We start from the raw sequence: 22442 nt of genomic DNA, 5'->3' as shown, positions 1-22442 counted from the left end.
TTGTGTGGAATAATAAATGCAAGTTGGTGCTTTGTTAAAATAACTTTAGAATACATTTATTCACCTGATAAAACCCACAGGAATACCATTTGTAAACAAAATGACCTAACCATGACAATTTGGCTCTATACTGGCAATTGCCAGTTATCACCCTTTGGGTAACTTGACTATTGTTTTCACTTTCTCCTCTGAACCTCAATACTTGGCAGAAACAAGCTGCAATCCTTTTCCTGCAGAAAAAAAAATAGCGGAAATTGCAGGAAGCCATGGCCCATGGCAGACTCTAACTGGGGACAGAACACTGAGCATGACAAAGTCAGAGCAGGGTGTAAAAGGTCTAAACTGAAAAATTCCCATGCTGTACCCCAGGCAAGATGTGTTGCTTCCTCCTTCTCTTGGGGGATTCTCTAATTGCTTCATTACTAATTCTCTAATTGCTCGATTAGAAGATTACCTTTGTAAGTATTTAACTAAGGACAATGGAGAAATCTTTCAAAAGTAATTGTACTCTTATAATTTTTTAGGGAATCAAATTCAGAGAAAAATTAAGAAAGCTGTGGTGTTATTTAATAACTTTTCTCTGGTTTCAGATTTTCATTATGACTACCCTTTAATATTTTGTTACTCTTTGAAACATGAACCACAAAATTTAGGCCAGTTCTAGCTACAAATTATCCATTAGCATTTTTGTATAGCACTGGTTTAGTAAATTGTGTCTTTGTACGACTTGTTCAATGATGCTCCTTAGATGGGCACAAGTGTTTCAAAATTATCAACAACTTATTTGAAATGGCCTGAACAGAAAAGTTGGTCCTGTTCACACTTTGATATCTTTTAATTGATTGATTTTCAAAATACCTGTGTGACTTCTAAGTTTCAGGTGATGAAATATCAAACTTCATAATGGAAATTTTAAGATTTTTTTTCCTCTTTAACAGCCAGTTTCTTTTTCAATTTAAAGAATTGAAAAACTTTCTGAAAAATTTTAGTTGTCTTTAGTTGTACTCTTAACTTGACCATTTATCTTTGATTTTTGGTGAAAAGCTGAGCTATATTCTGAAGTTTTTATACCAATAAACAGTTTCAAAACACTCTTACGAACCTTAATTCCACATTAATTTTGCATTAAAGATATACTGTTGTTTAAGGCACCAAATTGAAAAGGGTTTTTTTCCTACATGAAAGGTGCCTATGACTTTATTAAGCAGAAATGCAATTAAAAATAAAGTAAAAAGTAAAGTAAATACAGTACTTTAAGATATATATATTGACAGAGTGCAAACAGGAGCAGATCAATGACAGAACTTAGTTAAACTAAAAGACAAGCATTCCAAGCCAAAAAAGGCATTACACAGATGAGTTAAGAGCAGGAAGTATTTTATTACTAACTTTTGATTACCCAGAACACATCACATTGAAAAGCCCAAAGACAAATATGCACACACAAATCAGAAGAGTTCAGCAGATCAGAATGATTTCAGAAGATAAGCAAGGGCAGCCCTACTAACCGCTTATATATTAAAAGCTTACATATATCTGGCTAACTGTTCTTCCAGTTAGAAAGTTAAAAATTATTTTTAATAAGAAATATAGATGATGACTGAGATGATTTGTTGATTTGGCTCAACTAAGTTATTTTACTCTCCATGGCTAATTAGTCATTTTGGTTCTGTCAGAAGGGAAGTTCAGGGTTGGTTGCACAGCTAGCAAAAATTAGTTTTCAAATATATTTTAAATTTAGGGGTTTTCAAGCTTCAAAGACAGTGGCCTTTTAAACACTCACATGCAGGCACAGGAAGAAAAATAGTGAAAATAAAACACTTGAAAATTCAAATTCAGGAATTGCATTTACTATGCCAGCAATTCACTAAAATATGAAGACACTGATTTCTAAAAAAAATTTTCTTAGCACTGTATCTGTCTTTTTAAAGATGGTGATGATTTCTAGAGGGTGCTTGTCATACTATTAGAAGACAATTTAGAATAAGAGATGTCTACTGACAAACTCTGAAGCTAAGTGCTACCAAAAGACACCAGAGCTAGATTCTGAACAATAAATCACCATATTGATTGAATTATTGACACTACACTGAAAATCCCCCATCTTCCTAACACACTCGGATGAGACCAAGAAGTTCTGTAAGTCATGTCAGGGCGGAGTTACTGAGTTATTAGAGAGCTCCCCCAAGAAGCCCTTTTGCAGCTGAAAGGGAAAGGCTATTAGAATCCACCAGCCTCCACAGTGCCTGTAGGATTATATGCAGAATTTCTTGGACAGGCTGTGTCATCTGCTTTTACACCTCCACATTTCAAGTGCCTTTAAACCTGGTCTTTCATGCATTAAAGCATGCCCTTCAACATGAAGCCCAGCATTCTATTTCTCCTCATAAATGACCTTTACTTTTTTTTTCCCCCCTGTGATTTATTGCTCAGCTCAAAAGCAGAGTGAAATTAATAGTCAGGCCTCTGGAAATGTTTTTGGTCAAACAAACTGCCTTCCACTGCAACATGCTAGGTTTTTTAAATTTAGTTTTGTTTTTAAACAACTACAGTTCTTCAGCAACATCGGCCACCTAGGAGCAAACATGGAAGCAGCCTTCCTGAATTCCTTGTCTACTACCCTAGCCTGAGATAATTGCAAGAACAGATGTGACAGCTTTGTGATTTCCTAGACTTTCCCATGAAAACAAAACTGAAAGCTTTTCAACAACAATCCTGGCTTCTTCAGCCAAACCTTTCATCATCATCATTAAAAAGGTTTTGAGCACTTATAGAAGCTAACAAATGACAGCTCATAATCCCCATCTGTAACACCAGAGGCCAGGTACTGCAAAGAAAAGACAGGTGCAAATTTTGGTATTCCCATAGTGCTTATTAACTACCCCTTTTTAGAAAGAAAAGGATTTGTCTTAACACCACTACCAATATCCCACATTAATCTTCCCACAAGCAAACTCCTACCCTGAAGCCACTATACAGTGTTATTATCTGTCAAGAATTCTCCTGAATTTAAAGAGGTGCCTCTACCAACCTGTGGAGCTAAATTGTGCTGTAAGCCATCTACAGAAGCTGCCCCAAAGCAGAGTTTATCTCAAATGTCTAGAGCTGCCCCCTTCAGAGCTCTAGGATGTGAAAGTTAAATAAAACAAAATAAATTGAGAAGTTGCACTCCTCTATACCAACTTCTTTAAATTCATTTCAGAATTATAGTAAGAAAATTTAGCACAGTACACACCACTAGAGTTACTGCCTGTTTTGCTGGGGTTAGGCAATGGATAGGATTGTGGCATGACTAAGACATTTATATTGAATAGGGACAGAACAGGAATGCACCTAAATGGCATAACTGAAAACTATGTTGGTGCCTGAAACTTAGTATCAAATGTACATTTGCTTACCTTTTTTTCAGTTAGCAACCATGTCAGACAATGTCTCAGTGTGAATTGGAAGAAAAAAAAAAATCAAGACTGTGCCAGTTACACAGGGGATTACTTTAAGAATGGGATAGAACCACTTTGCTTTGGAATTTGTAGTGAAGCAATCACCATGCTTTCTCAAAAATGTTGATCCTGAAAATTGGAGAAGGGATAGTCAACTAGGTGATTCTGTAATACTTAAGTATAAAAAAATGACAAATTGCTAGAAAAACTTTGGGGAAGAGGAAGATGGTGTTGGGAGTTCTTTATGCTTTTTGCTTGGGCTGTTTTGGGAGACTTTTTGTGTGGACATTTTGTTGTCTTATTTTTGTTCCGGGTTTTTGGAGGGAGGATGGTTTGGGTTTTTTAAACCAGACATATCAAATGAAAAGTAGCTTATAAAATATTTAGCTAAGGATTAAATAAAAAAATATAAATAATTGATACACTGCATTCTTTAGGATAGATATGATCAATTAGACTGAACAAATAAACTTGAACCATGACCACAGAATAATCTTGCAAGACTAAAGGAACATTTGAACATCATTGTGAAATATTTCTGCTGAAGGAGCATTCAAAGCTCCAATTACATGACATCATTGAGTTTACAGCTGAAGAGTGGCATTTTTATATATATATACAGATTGCTCTTAGGTCACAGCCTTGCTTGAATTTTTTTGTTGTTTGAGGACCCTCATTTAAAACTTACACATTTTTGAAAATAGCAGAGCACACAACATGAAAATTTACACTAAAACACTACAAACAAGTAAATGATGGACCACATAAAACTCACTTCCAATTTAAATATGCTACATAAACTTCTCTGCTGTAATGCTATGAGGCACTAATAAAGTTTTCAAATACTAAAAGAGTCCCTGACAATATAAATATTCATTACTAAATGGTAATTTAATAAAATCCTTTGGGTAATTTACAGAGAATGAAGAAAAGGGATTGTCTCATGTATTTTAAATACTTTTGCAATACATTTTCTAAACTTTCCACTTTTTAGGGTATTTAATTGTTTCCACTGAATCATTCTATGGTCTGCTTTCATCTGGGAGGAGAGGGTTAATATGTGATCAAAGGCATTATTTGGGACAAGGAGCAATAAAGGTTGCCTGCTTATCCTTGACAGATGCATTACCCCATCTCTTGTAATAATTTCTGCTTCAAACAAGTTGACAGAGAGTGATCTAACCTGAACATAATGCTCTAGACAACTAAAAGGAGAGTAGTTTTCATGAGCTCTTGTCCATGTCACTTGTTGCCCCTTCAATACTTGAAAAAAATACCCCCACACTCATAAATTAAAGAGTGTTAAGACTTACATTAATGGTCCATTAAAAAACACTTTGATATTTGCTGAACATTCCTGAATTTTTCAGGAAGAAAACTTGTACAGAATTTTTTGTAAAGAACAAAACACCAAAGCATGACATTTGTGATAATGCAATTGCATTTAATGTTGAAATTACTGCTAGTTATTTAGAAATAAGAAAATTAGCTGATTTTTCATCTCTTGCCTCAGTGATATAGGATGTGATATTCAATAAATTTCCTAAATCAATGAACTTAAATCTTAGTCAAATATATGATAAATTTGTAAAAAGGTTTAATCCAAGGAATCAAAATTACTTTCCTACAAAAAGTGAAACAATTTGTGATTCTTTTCAGCCTCAGCCACTGTAAGACTAACATCACAGAAAAATATGAAACAAATGGTTTATACTTTATGTACTACACGAGAAACTGCACTCAGATTTTGTCTCACTGCACTCAGATTTTGGAAAGGAACTTTGTCCTTCAAAGAACAAAACTTGCTATCAGCTAAGTATACTCATTCCCTTTAAGAACTAAATGTCAACACCAAAATAGTTCAAAATGTCCCTCTTCCTTTTAGAGTCTCAGAAAATCCTCGCTGACACCTCAGAATGTGAAGGTAAAGGATACACTTCTATGGACTTTGGTGCGGGTCCATAATCTTGCTAGATTCCTGACTCTGCAAGTCTGCTTCACACACACAGATCTTTAAACTTTTTATGATGTCCGTGGGAAAGATGGAGACATGGTCACAGCAAAAAAAGGCATTATGATTTATTTAGACAGCATACTTCAGAGGTTCTTTTGCCTCCAAGTTTTTTTGTCCCATCACTCATTTTAGTCCCATGGATAATAGCCACTCAGATTGTACCTTTTTCATTTTTTTTTTGTTAATTTTTTTGTTAAGCATTTCACTCCTACCTATGTATTTTGGGGTAATATTTAACGTCTCATCGAAGATGCTCTGCAAAAAATTAATGCAAAGTGGAATCTCCAAGAAAGAATTAATTCCAAAACATCTTTGATTTACAATGAATTTTTGCCACACAAAAGAAAATTAATACATGGAATTTGCCCACTGGAGCATCTTTAGTAGCCTGTTCAATTATCTAGACTAAGGTTTCACTGTACCTAATCAGTGGAAACTCTGAACACAGGTTTTGTTTTAGAGTCCTTCCCACCACGTGAAGGTTTTTCCACAGTTTTTCCCTTCGCGTAGAATTGCAAATTACTGCACAACACTCATCCACTCTCCCCATCCTTCCTACCACCTTGGCTTAACCCTGAAATAATTTTATTTCTAATACCTTTTGACCACTTCTAAAGAGAGAACAGAAAAAACACTTGTTTAGGAGATAAATAATGTTCTTTATGTTGTTTTTGGATGGATTTCCAGTTATTGCAGGCACAGTTAAGCATTTCTTGGGCTTCAGCACATGAGAACACATGAGAAACACACCTGACTGCTGTGCAGACTGTAGACTTGTGAGAGAAGTATAATCAGGGTATGAACTTTCCTCTCTGTTCTAGTTTTATGCACTTTTTCTATTAGTATTTTAATTTTATTTGCCTGTTTCAATCAACAAGCTAAATTAAAAAGGTTCCACCAAAAAATATGTAATATGCTCAATCTTTAAAGAGCAAAGCTTAGCCAACTTGGATGAAATAAGGGAAGTTTAATTACATGGTTCTAAAAAGAGTATCTTTTTAACTTTCATTACTGCTAAAAGCAAGAGCAAAACTAACAAAATACCTGCACCAAAAGGGGAAAAAAGAAAATCAATCCAAACCAGACTGCTCTCTTGGATTGACACCCATGCAGCCAAACAGGTACTGCACCAAAATCCCAAACCACCCAAAGTCACTTTTAAGTCAGGTCAGGCTTTAGACAGCTTCTTGGAGTTCCATCTCTGCTTGCATAAAAGAGGGTTAAGTCTGTTCTTTTCAAAGATCTTTGGCATGATCTTTGATGACAAATGACATGCTACCATATGCCAAAAAAGAAGGGGAATACAGTCACCCCCAGCTTCAACTTTAACTGGAGCTGCTTTGTTCTGAGTGCCCTGAATAATTAATAACTACTTTGGCAATCAGTCATGCATTCCTTAATGGCACCTCAGGCATCAAGTATCCCATTCACTCCCTCCCCAACTAACAATGGACTTTATTACATCAAATTTTCTCTGCCAAACTTGTAACTGACATAGTTTGAACTAAACAAGTCACTAGGAAGACTGAGCCCCAAATGTATATTATAAGAGTTTATAAGATTTCCCCCAATTTAATGTGGCTGCTACACAAAGCAAGTGAAAAGAAGAGGAAAAGAAATGAGATATGGATTGTTTTTGCAATAAAGTTCTAGGACAGTTTAGGTGGCACAGTGCTGCCAAAATCATGACTTTTAATAAATGGATAGCTGGTCAAAACTGAGAACCATCACCAGGCAGCCTTTACTGAATAAAGCAGCTCTCCAGTAAGCACAGAGTAAATGACAGGGCAGAGCATGAAAGAGTGACTGAGAATAACAGCTGTGCTGAAAGGAGCACAATAATTTTGGAGTAACATAAACTATGTTTGCTTAATAAGAATGAACTTTTTCAACACTTGCTTCCACTTCATGGTATTGCCGACAAAATTAACTTGTAACTATAAAATAGAAGAAAGAAAGTGGGAGTAAGACCAGAATTACAGAAAGTTCCAGATGCAGCCAGGGTAGCCAATTTAAAATGGAAATTCAAATTAAGACGTAATTAATTAGAATCTGAAGACAAGGGTTAAGTTTTTCTTGGGGAACATTCTGCACGTATACAGTATCTGCAATGCTTTTATTCAGTGTCTTCCAATCCCACATCAAACCTCTCTAGAGATGATGTTGGATCCACTGACATTGGAATGGCTGTGAGTCCTTTCTTTAGAGTAACTAAATCCTAGAAATAATCAGATCAATAAGACTTCTCCTACTACTTATCAGTGAAAAGTTGGTTTGAATATACAAAGTGAAAAAAAATTAAACTAAAAAATTATATATATCTACACACACAATAAATTACAGCAGATCTAAACAAAGCCATTTCTCTTGCTCTTTAAAAGACCTGAAAATGTGTCCGGTGCCCCTCTGCGTGTGTGGCCTTCAAATACAGAAACAAGCTTGCACTGTTTTATTTCAGTTTTGCTTCATTTCTCCCCAAACAATCTCTCACTTCTAGTCTACCAGGCATCTCCCCCTTCCCACTACTTGTCAAAAAAAAAGAGAAAAAAAAAATTAACTGTTTAGGACCAATTCATTGAACTGAATCTCTTAGTGAATTGCAAGAATCATTTAAAATTTAAGCTCATTCCTATAGCTGACCTCTTTTTTGTGGGGATGTGGGAGGAGGGGCTGTAAATTTTATTTTCTCTTGAAAAGCTGGATAAGATAACTTTATAGTAGTAAAGCAACCTACTCTTTTTTTGGCATTGGTTTTCAATTGCTTTAGGTACAAGAAGAAGGTTTAATCTTGGAACTAAACAATAACTATTTAACTTACAATCTGCTTTCTGAAATGTTTAATTGTATTCTGCATGTCTGAAATGTGCAATTGTATTTTGCATTCTGAAAAAAACCCATTTTTTGTTGAAAACGATCACCGCTCTTTTAGTGGTAAATTTAGAAGTTAACTGATAAGAAGTAGCTATACTGCACATTTTGGGACTCATTCCAAATTCTTATGACAGCAAGTGGGCTGCTCTTGCCCCTTGCATGTGTTAGGTGTAACTACTTTGAACATTTAACCATTTTTTTGTGAGTGCTGGTAATTTGAACTTTCTAACTGGTTTTCCCCATCAGTCTCTTTGTACAGCATGACAGAAAAATAATTATACATATACTCCTATTTTCAGGTGCCTTTGTTTAATCAGTTCCACAGAAATGGGATCACACATGAGTTAGATAGATACACAGCAGGTAGGGTGCAATAGTAGAGCTGTGAAAATGGTATTTGGCACCAGCCCCACAAATAGATGTATTTGTTGCTTTTCTTTTACCATTTTCTAAAAGGAAACACACTTATTACATTCTGCCCTTGGGTGCACTGATGTTTAAACCTGGCCTTATTTCAAGTTCGAAGACTGACATTTTCTTTAAAGTTTACCACTATCAGCTCATAACATTCTACGAACAGAAGTTATTCTAACTCATAAAAGAGTGAAATATGCAGATCAAACCTTTAGTCACTCCAGAAGTAGTTCTTCCTTAGGCATAAGTAGTTAAAAATATTTATAGAAAAACAACACACACAAATATCTATATATATACACACACAAAAACATTGCACTCCCACTACACTACACTGACACCATCATCAGCATGCTAAATATATTCTTCTCAATAACTCAAATTTTGCCAATGAGGAGAAGGAGCAAAAATAGCAGAAAAATAAAGCCAGCCAAGTGTATTCTGAGTGAAGCACTATTCAGTGGTGTTACAACATGGATTCTTTTGATCAATTTTTTTTTTTTTTTTGAGCTTGGAGATATTTTCCACCAACTAAATACCACAGACCACGAGACTACTTAGGATATTGAATCTGAATTATGAGGAATTTAACAAAAAATAGTCCTTACACTCTTTAAATATGGAATACCTATTTTTTTAAAAACCTCCTGTTTTCCTCCATTTTAATGTTTCAGGGCATTATCTCACCCTTAAGATTCTGTAAACATTTTTTTGCTATCACAGGTCTTTCATTTCATCAAAATAGTAACAGAAAACTGTTGACATTGAAGTTAGTCACATTTAGACAATGATTAGTTTAATATCTGTGACTTAGAAGCTTTAAGCAACATTCAAGAGAAGTCCAAAGTACAGATTACAAGGAAAATGCAGTGAAAAATGAATATTATAGGTTGTCTGCTTTGTCTCTATAATAAAATTACCTAGACTCATGAGAACTCTTCTGTTTGGGAACTAGGCATAATCATCAGGTTGAGTATGTCCAACAGCAGCTGACTAATAAGAACATTAATCTCCTCAGTTTCTCTTTTGTAACTTCCCAATCCTCTTTCAACATCACACTGCTGATTCATAAATTGATCTGTCTTATTCTCAAAGCTGGAATTCTTTTTTTTTCCACAGTACAGTATTAGGAATGCAAACATTTTACTGAATTTTCCACACAACTGAGCCCACAATTTCCTAGTTCAAAGTCATCCAAAAAGAATCACAGGAACACTCAGTTAAACACAGAAACAAAATGTACAATTCAGGAAGACAGATTGCACACTGCTATTATTATTAAGAAATAAACAGTAATTAATCTTACCCTATAAAAATATTCATTTGAACTACCACTTCAAAGATTTTGGATCCTGAAATGCTTCAATCTGAAATGTGTTACTTACTGGCATAAGAAGTGTATAATGGATGCAGAATCCAGGTTCAGAAGGAAAATATTCATCAGACACAAATCTTATTCTGATCTGGTTTCCTTTGGAGATTTGTCTGCTTGGCACAGTACTGGAACCACACCAGCGTCCTAGAACTGTGCCGTCACTAGGTTCTTCAACTTCCACAAAGTCATACCTGAACAGAAAAGAAAATAAAATATTTATTTATTGACAAAAATTCTATAAACTTTATAATTTAACCAATAAACTGACTCCACAATTTTTTGTTTTTTTAAACACTAAAAGTATGCAGCCAGCTATTTTAAACTTAGCTCCCAAGTTGCTACTGACTTACATACATAATAAAATCATGCAGTGAGGTTAAGAAAATAAAAGCAGAGTTAGCATTTTGAAGAGACCCAAGTGTATGGTTTTGCTTCTTGTACGGAAAGCAATTACCACATGTGTGACAGGGCAGAATAAAATCAGAGAAGAAAAAGGCTGTAATTGCCTGAGTGGCACAGAAATTTGTGCTGCAATGTCACCAGCACTACCCTGCATGCCACCAGGGTAAGTTCAGGGGGTTTTTGGTACTGAAAACCTGCTTTCCTGGAACACCAGAGGTGAACAACTTCCTAAAGGTTAAGTTAGGGCTTAGAGAAACTTGGAAGGCGTTGATGCATATCCCAAGAAGACATTTGTTGAGCAAAGACTTAGACCTCACTGCATGTGAGAAAGAACCTGGTATTTTGGAAATATTGACAAGAAACACATGGGTAGGGAACCTTGAGAGAATGAAACATATTAAGTTTGATTTAGTTTCATTGCTTTTAACATGTGGTCTGTGCTTCCCTGGGGATTGGTGAACAACTTCAACCAGATCTATGGAAGGTAACTAAGACAAGCCAGTCAACCATCAATAAGCTTCAGTGTGCCATACAAAAGCCCTCGTTTTCACTGGAAATGTTTAGTGGGTTCCAAGTCATAAAACCATGGAAAGCCACTGCTCTAGAAGGTACATCTGGTTTCAGTGCTGTAACCTGCTTCATGTCAGCTCCCCAGCCGCCCACTGACAGCATAAACACTGAGCATTTCAGCTGCATTCTCCCCGCTGCAGCTTGAATCCCCAGTGGCAGCACAGCCCGGTGGGTTGGGAAGGTGAGTGCGTGCTGGTTAAGGCAGGGCAGGCACTCGGCTGTTTCCAGTTCCAGCTTCCCCAGCCAAGTTTTTACTTTTAAACCACAATTTGTATCCTAAGCATGAGCACAACAAACCTCCGAGAAAGTTTTGAGGTTTCTGATATTTTTATGTCCTCTTGTATGTGCAGGCATATATTAAATACATCTCACATAAATCTAAATTCGTAAATAGCAGAGTCCTTTTCAAGGGTACAAACAGTCCTACCTCTGATGACAGCAAAGGCTCATATTTTAAAAAACATGCAGACAAACACACTCTACCAAATATGCCAAACTATAGTTAATGTGAAAATTATTACCTCATAAACATTTTCTACTAAATATTTTGCTGGATTTTTTTTTCAGTAAATCTAATCTTTATAATGATTCCCAGTTCCCTAGTTAGACAGCAGGCAATAAATTCTTGTGTTGCATGTTTGTGCAAGACTGACTAGCACATTTATTATCTCCATTTAAAGGACCACTATTTTTTCCACTTAATTAAAAATGAATGCAATGAATATGCTCATTAACTGTGTTCAAAATCCATTACTGCCATGTACCACAGTTTTAAATCTTTGTTGAACTTATGATACTAATTACTTTATCATTATCTTTTTTCCCCTCAAACACAAACTAATTCCTTTAACAGATCCACGAGTGTTTTTACTTTATGATCAAGTATACAACTTATTACAAAGGCAATGTGTACATTAATTGTACTAAAGCCTCAGGGCTCAACACATTTATCAAATTTATTTGGAGCGCTGAGCTTTTATTCTTTTCAAGATCAGCTTTTGAAATTTCTAAAGATAACCTTTTTATTTTTCAGTTAAGAATATGAAATAATTACCTACCTTTCTGATTTTTAAAGAGTGAAATAAGCTAATATTTACATTTATTGACTTAGGTTTAAGATGTTGAGGGGAGCCAGGGGGCTTAGTGCCTCTGCCTAACTTGCAGTACTTTTTATTGCACTCTTTGGGCTTCTGGTACACCTGAAGTAAAAGAAAAACTCAAATTCCACAATTTTATTCCTAGACCCTTCAAATAAAAGCTAATTAATTCCATTAGTGGAGAGGTAAACTTAAGGGAAATAAGTATCCTGAAAAACCAAATAAAATTCAGCTTGGATAATGACATTTTTAGCCAATAACTTTATTCCTGTCAGTTATCTAAGCTAAATGTGCTACAACAGCCTGCCAAAAAGCCTTCTGTAAGACTAAAATTCCTCTCATCACAGACCTGGATTGATGTCTGAACTTTCTGTAAAAATAACAAAACAAAGTTGTTCAGATGCTCCAGCATTTACATTATTGTGCTACGTAATTTTGCAGCTGATGTCACGGGGCTAAGGAGGAGCAGGGACAATAGCACAGCCATAGAAAATTATTTCCCCATCAAGAGAAGCTTGTACTTGAAACACAAGAGAACTAGGATAAATAACCAAGAACTGAGACGCCATTTTACAACTGGGATGGAGTAAGAAAATGTTAAAACGCGTGTTGAACTTACCAACACAGAAACATTCTTTTCTTTGCAATGTCTCTTTGAAAATGGATAAAGAAATGCTCTGATGCTGTATCTGTAGTATTTTTAAAATATTCCTAAGTAAAATTTATGGCAAAAATGCAGTCCAGTCTCCTTTCCTGGGACTAAAGATGCTCTGGCCTTTAGGCAGGATGCCTGCAATGCCTTCTGCTATACCTGCTGCAGAAGTTCTACTCCCCTCCCTTAAGGCCTGGGTGCCTAGAACATGGATTGAATCAACAACCTGAGCAAAGACAATTTACTGGAAAGGAGCAAGGAAGTAACATAAGCAGCTCAAAGCTTCAACAACTTTCCAATCAGGAAATGTTTTTTCCAAGAGTATATGTTTTCCTCTCCTTTCTTTATGTTTTTCTGTGGTTTATACTGTCATTTCCTAAACATATTCTATCAGGCTGTTTATCTTGGCTTGAAGTTTTGTGACCTTTCTATGACTTCTCTCTGCCCCCAGAATTTCACAAATATATCAAAAACGTAAGAAGCAAAAATCTACCAGGTAAAACCATTTGCCATATCAGTGGTGTTGGACCTTTCCATGTGTACGGTAGACCTTTCCATGTCCATCCATGCATGGACCTTTCCATGCATACTAGTCAAAACTCCAGAAGGCCCATTGACACAGTTTGTGACAGGTAAAATTTATTCTTCCTTCCCCTTTTGATTAAAAACAAGTTTCTTTTCCTTTAGTTAAGAAATAAAAAGTTTTTAACAATCCCTACTGATTTTTTTATAGCATTTTGTGGGGCAATGTAATATTTCTAGTCCAACTTGTTTTGAAGCACATAGAATTTTGAGGTTTTCCTGGTTGGCATCGCACACCCACCTGCAGACCCAAAACACCCAAGGTCCTCTGGCAGTTCACCAGACAAACAGTTGTAAAATAGCACTGAAATTATTTGGACAGCTTCAATTTTGGAAACACTGGAAATTATTAAAAACTGTCATAATGAAAATATAACTTTGATATTTTACTAATAAGAATTTTAACACCATCATTCTAAATAAAACTATACTTCCTTCTTTCATCTCTATTTGAAATAATTTTAATTTCTGCTATTGCAATATTTGTATTTCCTACGAAACAAAAGTCTTCGTTTCCATCATTTGACATAACTGTGCTTTTGTATAGACAGAATTGTGAGGTACTGGTGGTACCTTATATAGTCTTCACTTCTTAGATCACTTTCAAATCACATCTGTAAGTAATAATATTGCTTCTTGTAAAATAAACATATTTGCCTATAGAGGAAACTAAGGCCAAACATTTAGCTCAACAACATTTTTTTCAAAGCTTGGCAGATTCACGTTTATCTGAGTGGAAAAGGGAACAGTGAAGCATGACACAGGCACTCAGATCCATGGTACCTAATTGCAGCTTTGTTATTCCCTGGAGGCCAATATACAGCAAAGATGTGTGACAGGACAAGAGAAACGCAGAGTTTTTGAGAAAGGGCAGAGGGGAAATAGGAGAACCTCAAGAAGGAAGAAAAGGACAGAGTAGCATGCTGGATTTCAGAGAAAAATTTATTCCAGGTAAGCAACAAGCCTACAGACATAGCAATACAGTAGTAAAAAGAAAAGCATACTCCATCATCCATTCAAGAGGTGGAGAACTTTCTTTTTTTAATACAAATACTATCACTCTCACTGAGAAAAAATTACATTTTCCTCAAAGACAAAAGCACAGACCCAAAAGACGCATCATGTGAGATTCAAACCAAGTGACACAAAATTTAAGTTATTGGTAATAATGAAACTGCAGGTACTCATGCATTACTTTTCAGATTATGTAACATGAAATTTTAACTCAGGTATTATTTTTTGTTGTCTTATATATCAAGAGTTGTATTATCATTATAGTACAAGGATTCCATATCAACAGAGTTTCATACCTCCTCGATGTTTCTCGCAGGCAGCTCCTCTAAGCACTGACTATTCCTGGTCCTCACAGTAATCATCTGACTCCAGAGCCCACCAATCCACTCTTTTATAACACTTGTTCTTATTGGCTACTGGTGTGGCCTGTTAAGATCAGGCCTGCTACTAATTTTTAGTAATTGATCCAGCTGCAACTCATTGGGGGCCAAGATTACATTCTATACCACCTTCATTTACCCACACTGTATCCCCCTAAAATTTTTTTACTTTACAATGTGACAGGGTCAGGCAGCACAACCACCTAATGCTCAAGTTTGCAAGCCTCAGAGGAGCTATTTAATTCCCTTGCCTTTCATATGCATTAATTTACACCACACTCTTTTGCATTTGCTGCCAGACAGAAATATCTGTATTAATGCCAGACAGGTCTCTTTAGTCCAGCCCCCCATTCAGCACAGTAGATACAAGATTCCTGGAATTGACAACCACTAGCAGTGCACATTGGTAAAAGTTAGCTATAAATAATGGCACTTGCCAGATAGGCAGCAGAGAAAAGCAGATTTCCTGGAGGGACAGAAGGAAGATTGCACCTTCACTTAAATGGTGGTGGCTCTGTGACAGCACCAGAAAATACTCCATGCAGGGTAAAAGTTCAGTAAAACTATTCTGCTCAATATCACCAGAAATATTTAACTGGGGCTGCTTTGAGTCACACTAAAGCCAGGATACCAGAACAAAACATTTTTCAAAAACTAGCCAATACAAATTTTTGATTATTTTAAATATTCCCTCTGGATTTTGTTTTTCCGATATCAATTTCCAAACAAAGTTACCCAGAGTCATTTGACTGCAGCTCCTGAGGCTAACAACGCAGGTGATTTACCCCTAAGACTCACCCTCTTTAGGAGGACTTGGCAGTGTCTTCTCCTGCAATAGGAAACTCCTTTGGATATCATTACAGATCATCCAGCAATTAAAAAAGGACTTACAGTCTATGATTTCTGTCATGAAATCATCATGTTTGATGTTTTAACATATAAACAGAGAAAAGATGATGGAACACCCATGATTTGATGAGAAATAAATTTCCATGGTAGTTTCTGTATTTGCTAATCTTACACACACTGTGTCATAACAGTCGCTGGAAAGAAACAACAAACCCAGATATAATCCAAATAAATAACTGATGAGGTCAGTTTTTGTACTCAGAAAATGATGTCTAATTATATACAAACATCACTTCTAGCAGTAGACATCACTTCCAGCCAACAAATGAGCATAAAACCCCCAAGTATCCTGGCATATCTACATTTTCCATGAAATAAAGATACTCAAGGTATAAACAGAGAACATTTCTAACTGCCATTCCCCAAATAGGGATTGTAGTTTCTCTGCCAACCTACTTTGAATACATCTATTTTAGATTATGCAATACAGCACATTAGGAGCTGCCTTATGGAAACACAGATTCATTCACAAATGTTACATGGTTGCCATGGTTCTCCCTGTTTAATCTTTTCTCACACTGATTAATAACAGCCTGAGGCTTCTAACACAACCACACAGCTCTCTCTGTATTTCTACCTTGTTATTTAGAATACACGGGGAAAAAAAAATTTAATCCTTAGATTTCAATTCTCTTCCCTTTCATTCATTGCAAGCCACTTTGATCATAAATATACACTTAACCACACTACAAGTGGAAAGGAAAAACAAGACAGAGTTAAAGCCCCCAAATTCTACTCTTCAAACATTAAAACCCTTTTCATTAAAAGGATGCACTGATTGTTTGATTTGGAGAAATTACCTGCTGCATTACTACACTCTAGTCTACCAGAAAATATATTATCCATTTTCTGTGGGTCAGTACCATGTGAACATGAGACATACACATTTTGCAAAGCAGCTTTTTTCCCTTGGTGAATGCATTTTTGCACTGCATGCAAGAATAAGAAACCTAAAGAAATGTGTCTCTTCTCCTAAAAACTCCCACTTATATCAAAAGTTTGCTTCAGTGCCAATTAATAAACTGTGTTGCCGAAAACATTTCCCCGATGACTAGGAAGATGACATACAACTTTATCTAGGAAATAAATCCTCATGACTGATATCTAGGTGCACTGATAACACTGATGTTCCTCAACCATGAGCACATGAATATCCCATAGCCTCCGAAAGTGACATCTGCCTTGTGGGGACAAAGGGAAAAGAATGAGAAACTGCAAACTAGCTACATTTGTAAATGTACTTCAGGCTCTGAAACAAAAACAATTCTAGCTTGTTCAAACAGCAAGCTTTCAACTATTTAAGCATATATTACACTACTGATATGGATTAAGCACATAAACAAGTAATTTCAGGACTACTGAGCCACAGAATTCCGCCTCTGCTACAAACTAATTTATACCCATACAACTTCTATTCATACAGCATTTCAAGCACTTGAATAAGTACCTTATAGAAAGAGACAGTATAATCCTGCAGATCAGAATTGGAGGTAAGAAAAGAAGATGATTTCCCAAACTATTTCTTTTAAAACACTGATTCTCAAATTTCTTACAAGCTACTTATACTTACCTTCATTGTATTACAGAATGACAGTATTCCCAATGCCAGTCAGAAATATGTTTAGCTTTTTTTAAACACAGATTAAATTTCGTCCAAAAATGGCCTTTAATGAGTACAACAGATATATAAACCAAATAATGGCATTTCATACCATCACTATTATTTTATATCAAAGAAGAATTTGGGAAAAAGGGTGAGCTTGGAAAAAATGTACACATACAAATATGTCTGCAAATGATGCTCCAGTCCATGTACTTACTTTGGCCTTTATCTTTAAATACAAAGAATTAAGTTCTGTGTAGATAAAGATCCCAAGGATTTCCAACACTCACTGTTAATATGCTACACGTACCTTTTTCCTACCTGACTAGAGATTCTCCTGTAGTCTTATACAATACAGTAAATAAAAAAGATTTTCCACAAAGTTACTTGGAAAGGTTACTTTTCAAGGACTAAAGATGGGTAACATTTACAAGAAACCCTTTCCTGTACCATTTCACCTCCAACTGTCTACTTTGTGCTATTCAGTGGGCCTCCTTAGTATTCTGCACCGGTTATGAACTAAATAATAACACACACAACAAAAAATGGTAATTGGACAAAGTATTTTACTGTTTTGTACAGCAGTACTTCTATTATTTGCTTTGTCTTCTGCTATGCAAGCCATTACCTGACTTATAATTATTATTATTATTATTATGTTACAATAAAACATTGTGTGGAAATGAACACCAAAGTTCAGGGTGTCCTGCTGCACTGGACACTACACACTCCAAAGCACTTTTGCCTTCATAAAGATGCAGCTGCTGTCTCTCCTCACAGAGTGAATCAGCTTAATAAGTATCCTGCACTGTACAGTACTTCACATTCCAGATTTTGAAGAACTAAATGCCTCACCAAATTTTTCCCAGGACTCCTCTGTAAAGTCTGGTATATTTTATCTTGGGAATTACAGCAATCATAATAAATCACATGTTCCTACTGTACAGATCAACATTTTGTAGAACACCAAGACTCTAATGGACCTTAGAGTTCCCATTTACAGCCAAGGCTGTAAAGCACTATTTCTAAGCCACTGTAATATTTCTTCCACTACTCACACTGTTCACAGTGGTCAATGTATCTGTTCCAGCTTCTGTGAATCCACACACACATATTATTGTTTTTCAAGCAGCATTAGAAATATTTATGCTAGTATCCCAAAGAGTAATTTCTTTTTTATGCACTCTCCAAGATATTCCAGGATATAAATCCTGGAATGCAGCAATGGCTCCAGTCAATCATGTGCAAACTATTCGCTAAGCAATATTCACAAGTATAGTTTTTGCTGAAAAAAAAAACATAAGGAGTGTAAGGGGCATTTTTATCAATGTGAAGATTCTGCCAGGGCAGTGCAGGCTGCTTCCCTTCCCCTCAAGCAGCCTCTGATATTAGAACACCATGGCATGCCTGGCTAAGTTCCTCACATTCCCTTCCCCTCCTCCTGCCTACTTCAGGGGAGGCTGGGGCTCTAGGCTCTATCTATGTTCATTTAAATGAAAATACCTTTATTTTCTCTAGCTCACAATAACATATGGCCTCTTGGCAGCTACACCTGCACACAGGAATTACCAATCCAGGACAGAGCAGTTCTCACAAAGTCTGATATCCGCTTCAGGACAGGCTAGTAATTGCTACTCAAACAGAGGGTGAAAACACCCTGTAATGCAACAGACCAGTCTGCATGAGCCAGAAAAAAAATGTATTCCCCATCCTATAAGGAGATCACTTTTCACCTAAGGAGTATAAGAAGTTTGCTCTCACTTCAGTTTTACTAGTTAAAAATTGATGGTCATAAAATTATGCAAATCTATTTTCAGTCCAGCCACAGTATGTGAATCAAAGACTAGTCTGAAGAGATATGTCTTAATAATTGGTGCTACAGTGCTGGTCTCCCTCTTCACATGCTACTTCAGAAAATGAGATGATCTAGTAATTTTGTCTTATAAAACCCCTATAATACTCTCATACGACCACCTAATATTTTTTACAATAATGCATCTTTCTTTCCACAGTTTCTGATGCACTTGCATCTTCTCAGACGTCCTGATGATCAGACTGATGTAAATTGCATTACATCTTACTTCTACCTTATCCTAATGGAGCATCATTGAGTGCAAGACTGGATTGTTATTAACTTGTCTGGCTGAAAATATTTGCTGGTAGCGCTGTCTGACTACAATTGCATGTGAAAAACATAAAATTACTTTGTTAAAATGTTGATTATACACTTAACGAAGCAAGAAGAGCATTTAGGAAACGGGCAGGTGGAGAAAGGTAAAAGGAATAGCTGCACAACAGGTGAAGAAACACACTGTCCATCTAGGAACGACAGAGCTGGAATGTCTGCTATTCCTGTTTAATCCTGCTTTTACACCTGATGGTGAGTCTAATATTGTAACTGCACTTAGACTTCCAGTAATCAGAAAACATCAGGAAGGGAGTGTATGCTATGCTTAAATTGACATATTTAGACACTACATGGGGTAACTTTAGACTGTTTTGCTGGTCCTGACTCTGCAGCTTGCAGAGTCATATTGTCAGGGGCTAAACTGGGCCTCATCAGATACCAAAGGTGGCTGCAGGGTCTGTCTGTGTCCCTGAGCTCAGGTGGTGGTGGCTCACAGTATGTTCCTCTGCCCCTGCAAGCAGAGATTTACTTCTGTATTTTAATTAGTGGTAGGGTGAGAGCTGGAGAACTCCATCAATAACAACTGCTGCCAGAACACCCTAGAAAGAAGCAAGACCCATCAGTTGCACATCCACATTCAAAGAACTTCAATCTCCACCATTAGAAACACTGCCAACAATAGTAACATAAAACAATTTCAGAAGCAAAAAATTAGGATTAGGGTCGTTTATAAAAATATTTTGATCATGGGGGCACAGTTTACTTTATTCAAACTGCTTGCTTGAGATTGAGAGGACCAGGAAGAAATTTTAAGAAGTCTAAATTTTTTTTTAAGTCAATGACTGTAGTCTGTGGTGTGAAAAAGGAGGAAGGGATTATGTCAAATGCCCACTTATCAGCAATCGTTCTTCTACACACTCATCCAGGCTGTGAAAAGAGGTGTCAAATTACTTCAATGAAATCAGAATAGAGAAGAAACAGATCCAGATATTTCTTTTTATGAAAAAAAATCCACTTATTTTTTTCTTTAAAACACTAAGAAAGCAGGAAGCATAAGTTTGTTGGATTCTTCATTAGAATTCTATTCGTTAAACTGAAATAATATTGTTACATTGCAACTCACATGAGAAAAATAACTTTTCTAGTATAAAACTATTTTCTTTACATATAAAAGAAGAATTTTTAGATAATCAGAGAACTCTGCTCCTAAGTCAATATAACTTCTAACAAATTTTCATCTCCATCCCCATTCTTATCCATTTAGCATCCAAACTTCTCTTGCATTAGCACTACTTTTTAGATCTCTTGCAAATGGATCGAACAATTAAAAATCAAAACCATAAAAAACCACTCCACAAACATCAGAAGAAATTACTCCATCAGCCTACATTGACACAAGTTTTATGTAATTTTCTACACACTGTTCCCAAAATGCCACCTTTCTGCCACTGATAAAACATCAATGCTGCTACAAAGGACTTCAGATTAAATTAGGTACTTCATGCTAATTCTCTGCCATCAGTATTTCAATTAAACCAAGACACTTGAATGCTAGAACTCATCTCAACCATTTAAATTATATGTCCCCCTTTCAGATTTTGAATAAAAATTATTAACAAGTTATTTATGTGTTGGGAAAAAAATTAAATGTTTTGTATTGAGGAATGAGAGTTCATATGCTTTTTATAACCCGGTATACTACTGAATCATTCATTTCCAAATGGATCTGAGTCACAGAACAGAGTTATAATAAATTTTAACTCAGTTATTTTTGCAGAAGTTACAGCCAATTATGAGACACTTCAGTATGACTGATATATAGAGTCACCTAAACAGAGCCCAGCCCACCCACATGTCAAATCTCACAGAATTACAGAATATTCTGAGTTGGAAGAGACCCACAAAGGTCATAGAGTCCAACTCCTGGCCCTGCACAGGATCATCCCCATCACAGTCACATCCTGTGCCTGAGAGCATTGTCCAAACACTTACTGAGCTCTGTCAGGCTTGTGCTGCGACCACTTCCCTGGGGAGCTGTTCCAGTGCCCAAACACCCTCTGGGTGAAGAACCTTTTCCTAATGTCCAACCCAAACCTCCCCTGACACAGCTTCAGGCCATTCCCTCGGGTCCCATGGCTGGTCACCACAGAGAGAGATCAGTGTCTGCACCTCTTCTGCTCACGAGAAAGTTGTAACTGCAATGAGGTCTCCTCTTCTCCAGGCTGAACAGACCAAGTGACCTCAGCTGCTCTGCACGCAGCTTCCCCTCCAGGGCCTTCCCCATCCTTGTGGCCCTCTTCTGCACACTCACTAATAGCATTTTTTATTTTTTTTTTATATTTTGTCACCCAAAACTGCCACAATGTTCAAGGTGAGGCTGTCCCAGCTCAGAGCAGAGCAGGACAATCCCCTCCCTGGCCCAGCTAGTGATGCTGTGCCTGATGCCCCTCAGGACAGGGCTGGCCCTCCTGGCTGCCAGGGCACCATGACTCAGGTTTGACTTCGATCAGCATCCCCAGCCCCCTTTCCATGGCACTGCTCTCCAGCATGCCATTCCCAGGTCTGTCTGTACACCAAGAGTTGCCCCACCTCAGTGCAGAACCCAGCACTTGCCCTTGTTGAACATCAAATCATTGGAGATTATCTCATAAAAAAGCAGGTGGTTAAAATCAAACATACTCTAGTACTAAGGCAACAGCTGTAAGAAAAGAATTTTAAGGGTTAGTCTTCGCTATAACTTTCATATCTGCTTTCAGGATTCTGTGGGTTTTGGTACTCAATGTTTTGGAGGTTTTCCCAGTTTGAAGCCTTAAAATTCCTGGGGACTCTTTTCTGAATTCTCAAATAAAGGTGGCAGCAGCAACCCCTTCATCTTCAGAAACATGTGAGGAAGCAGTAAAAATCCCAGAAGCCCAGCTACTTAGCAACATGAGTCACCATGAACATTGTCTGCATCAATTCCACTTTAAATACAGAGTTCACTGAAAGGTC

At 36.6% G+C, this 22442-nt stretch overlaps 1 protein-coding gene across 1 annotated transcript in view; it reads right to left on the bottom strand.

The window, feature by feature from the left end:
* The window catches only part of PDGFC (platelet derived growth factor C), a 121264-nt gene that overhangs the window by 23197 nt on the left and 75625 nt on the right, over positions 1-22442 (bottom strand). The window contains exon 3 of the mRNA XM_058024438.1: positions 10125-10305. Within this exon, the coding sequence (XP_057880421.1) occupies positions 10125-10305 (181 nt within the window). The remainder of the gene's footprint in view (positions 1-10124; positions 10306-22442) is intronic.

This window comes from Melospiza georgiana, chromosome 5 (assembly GCF_028018845.1).
Source record: "Melospiza georgiana isolate bMelGeo1 chromosome 5, bMelGeo1.pri, whole genome shotgun sequence".
Classification (NCBI taxonomy): Eukaryota; Metazoa; Chordata; class Aves; order Passeriformes; family Passerellidae; genus Melospiza; species Melospiza georgiana.
Note: the sequence above shows the minus strand (reverse complement) of the source record. Positions and strands in the feature narration are given on the sequence as shown.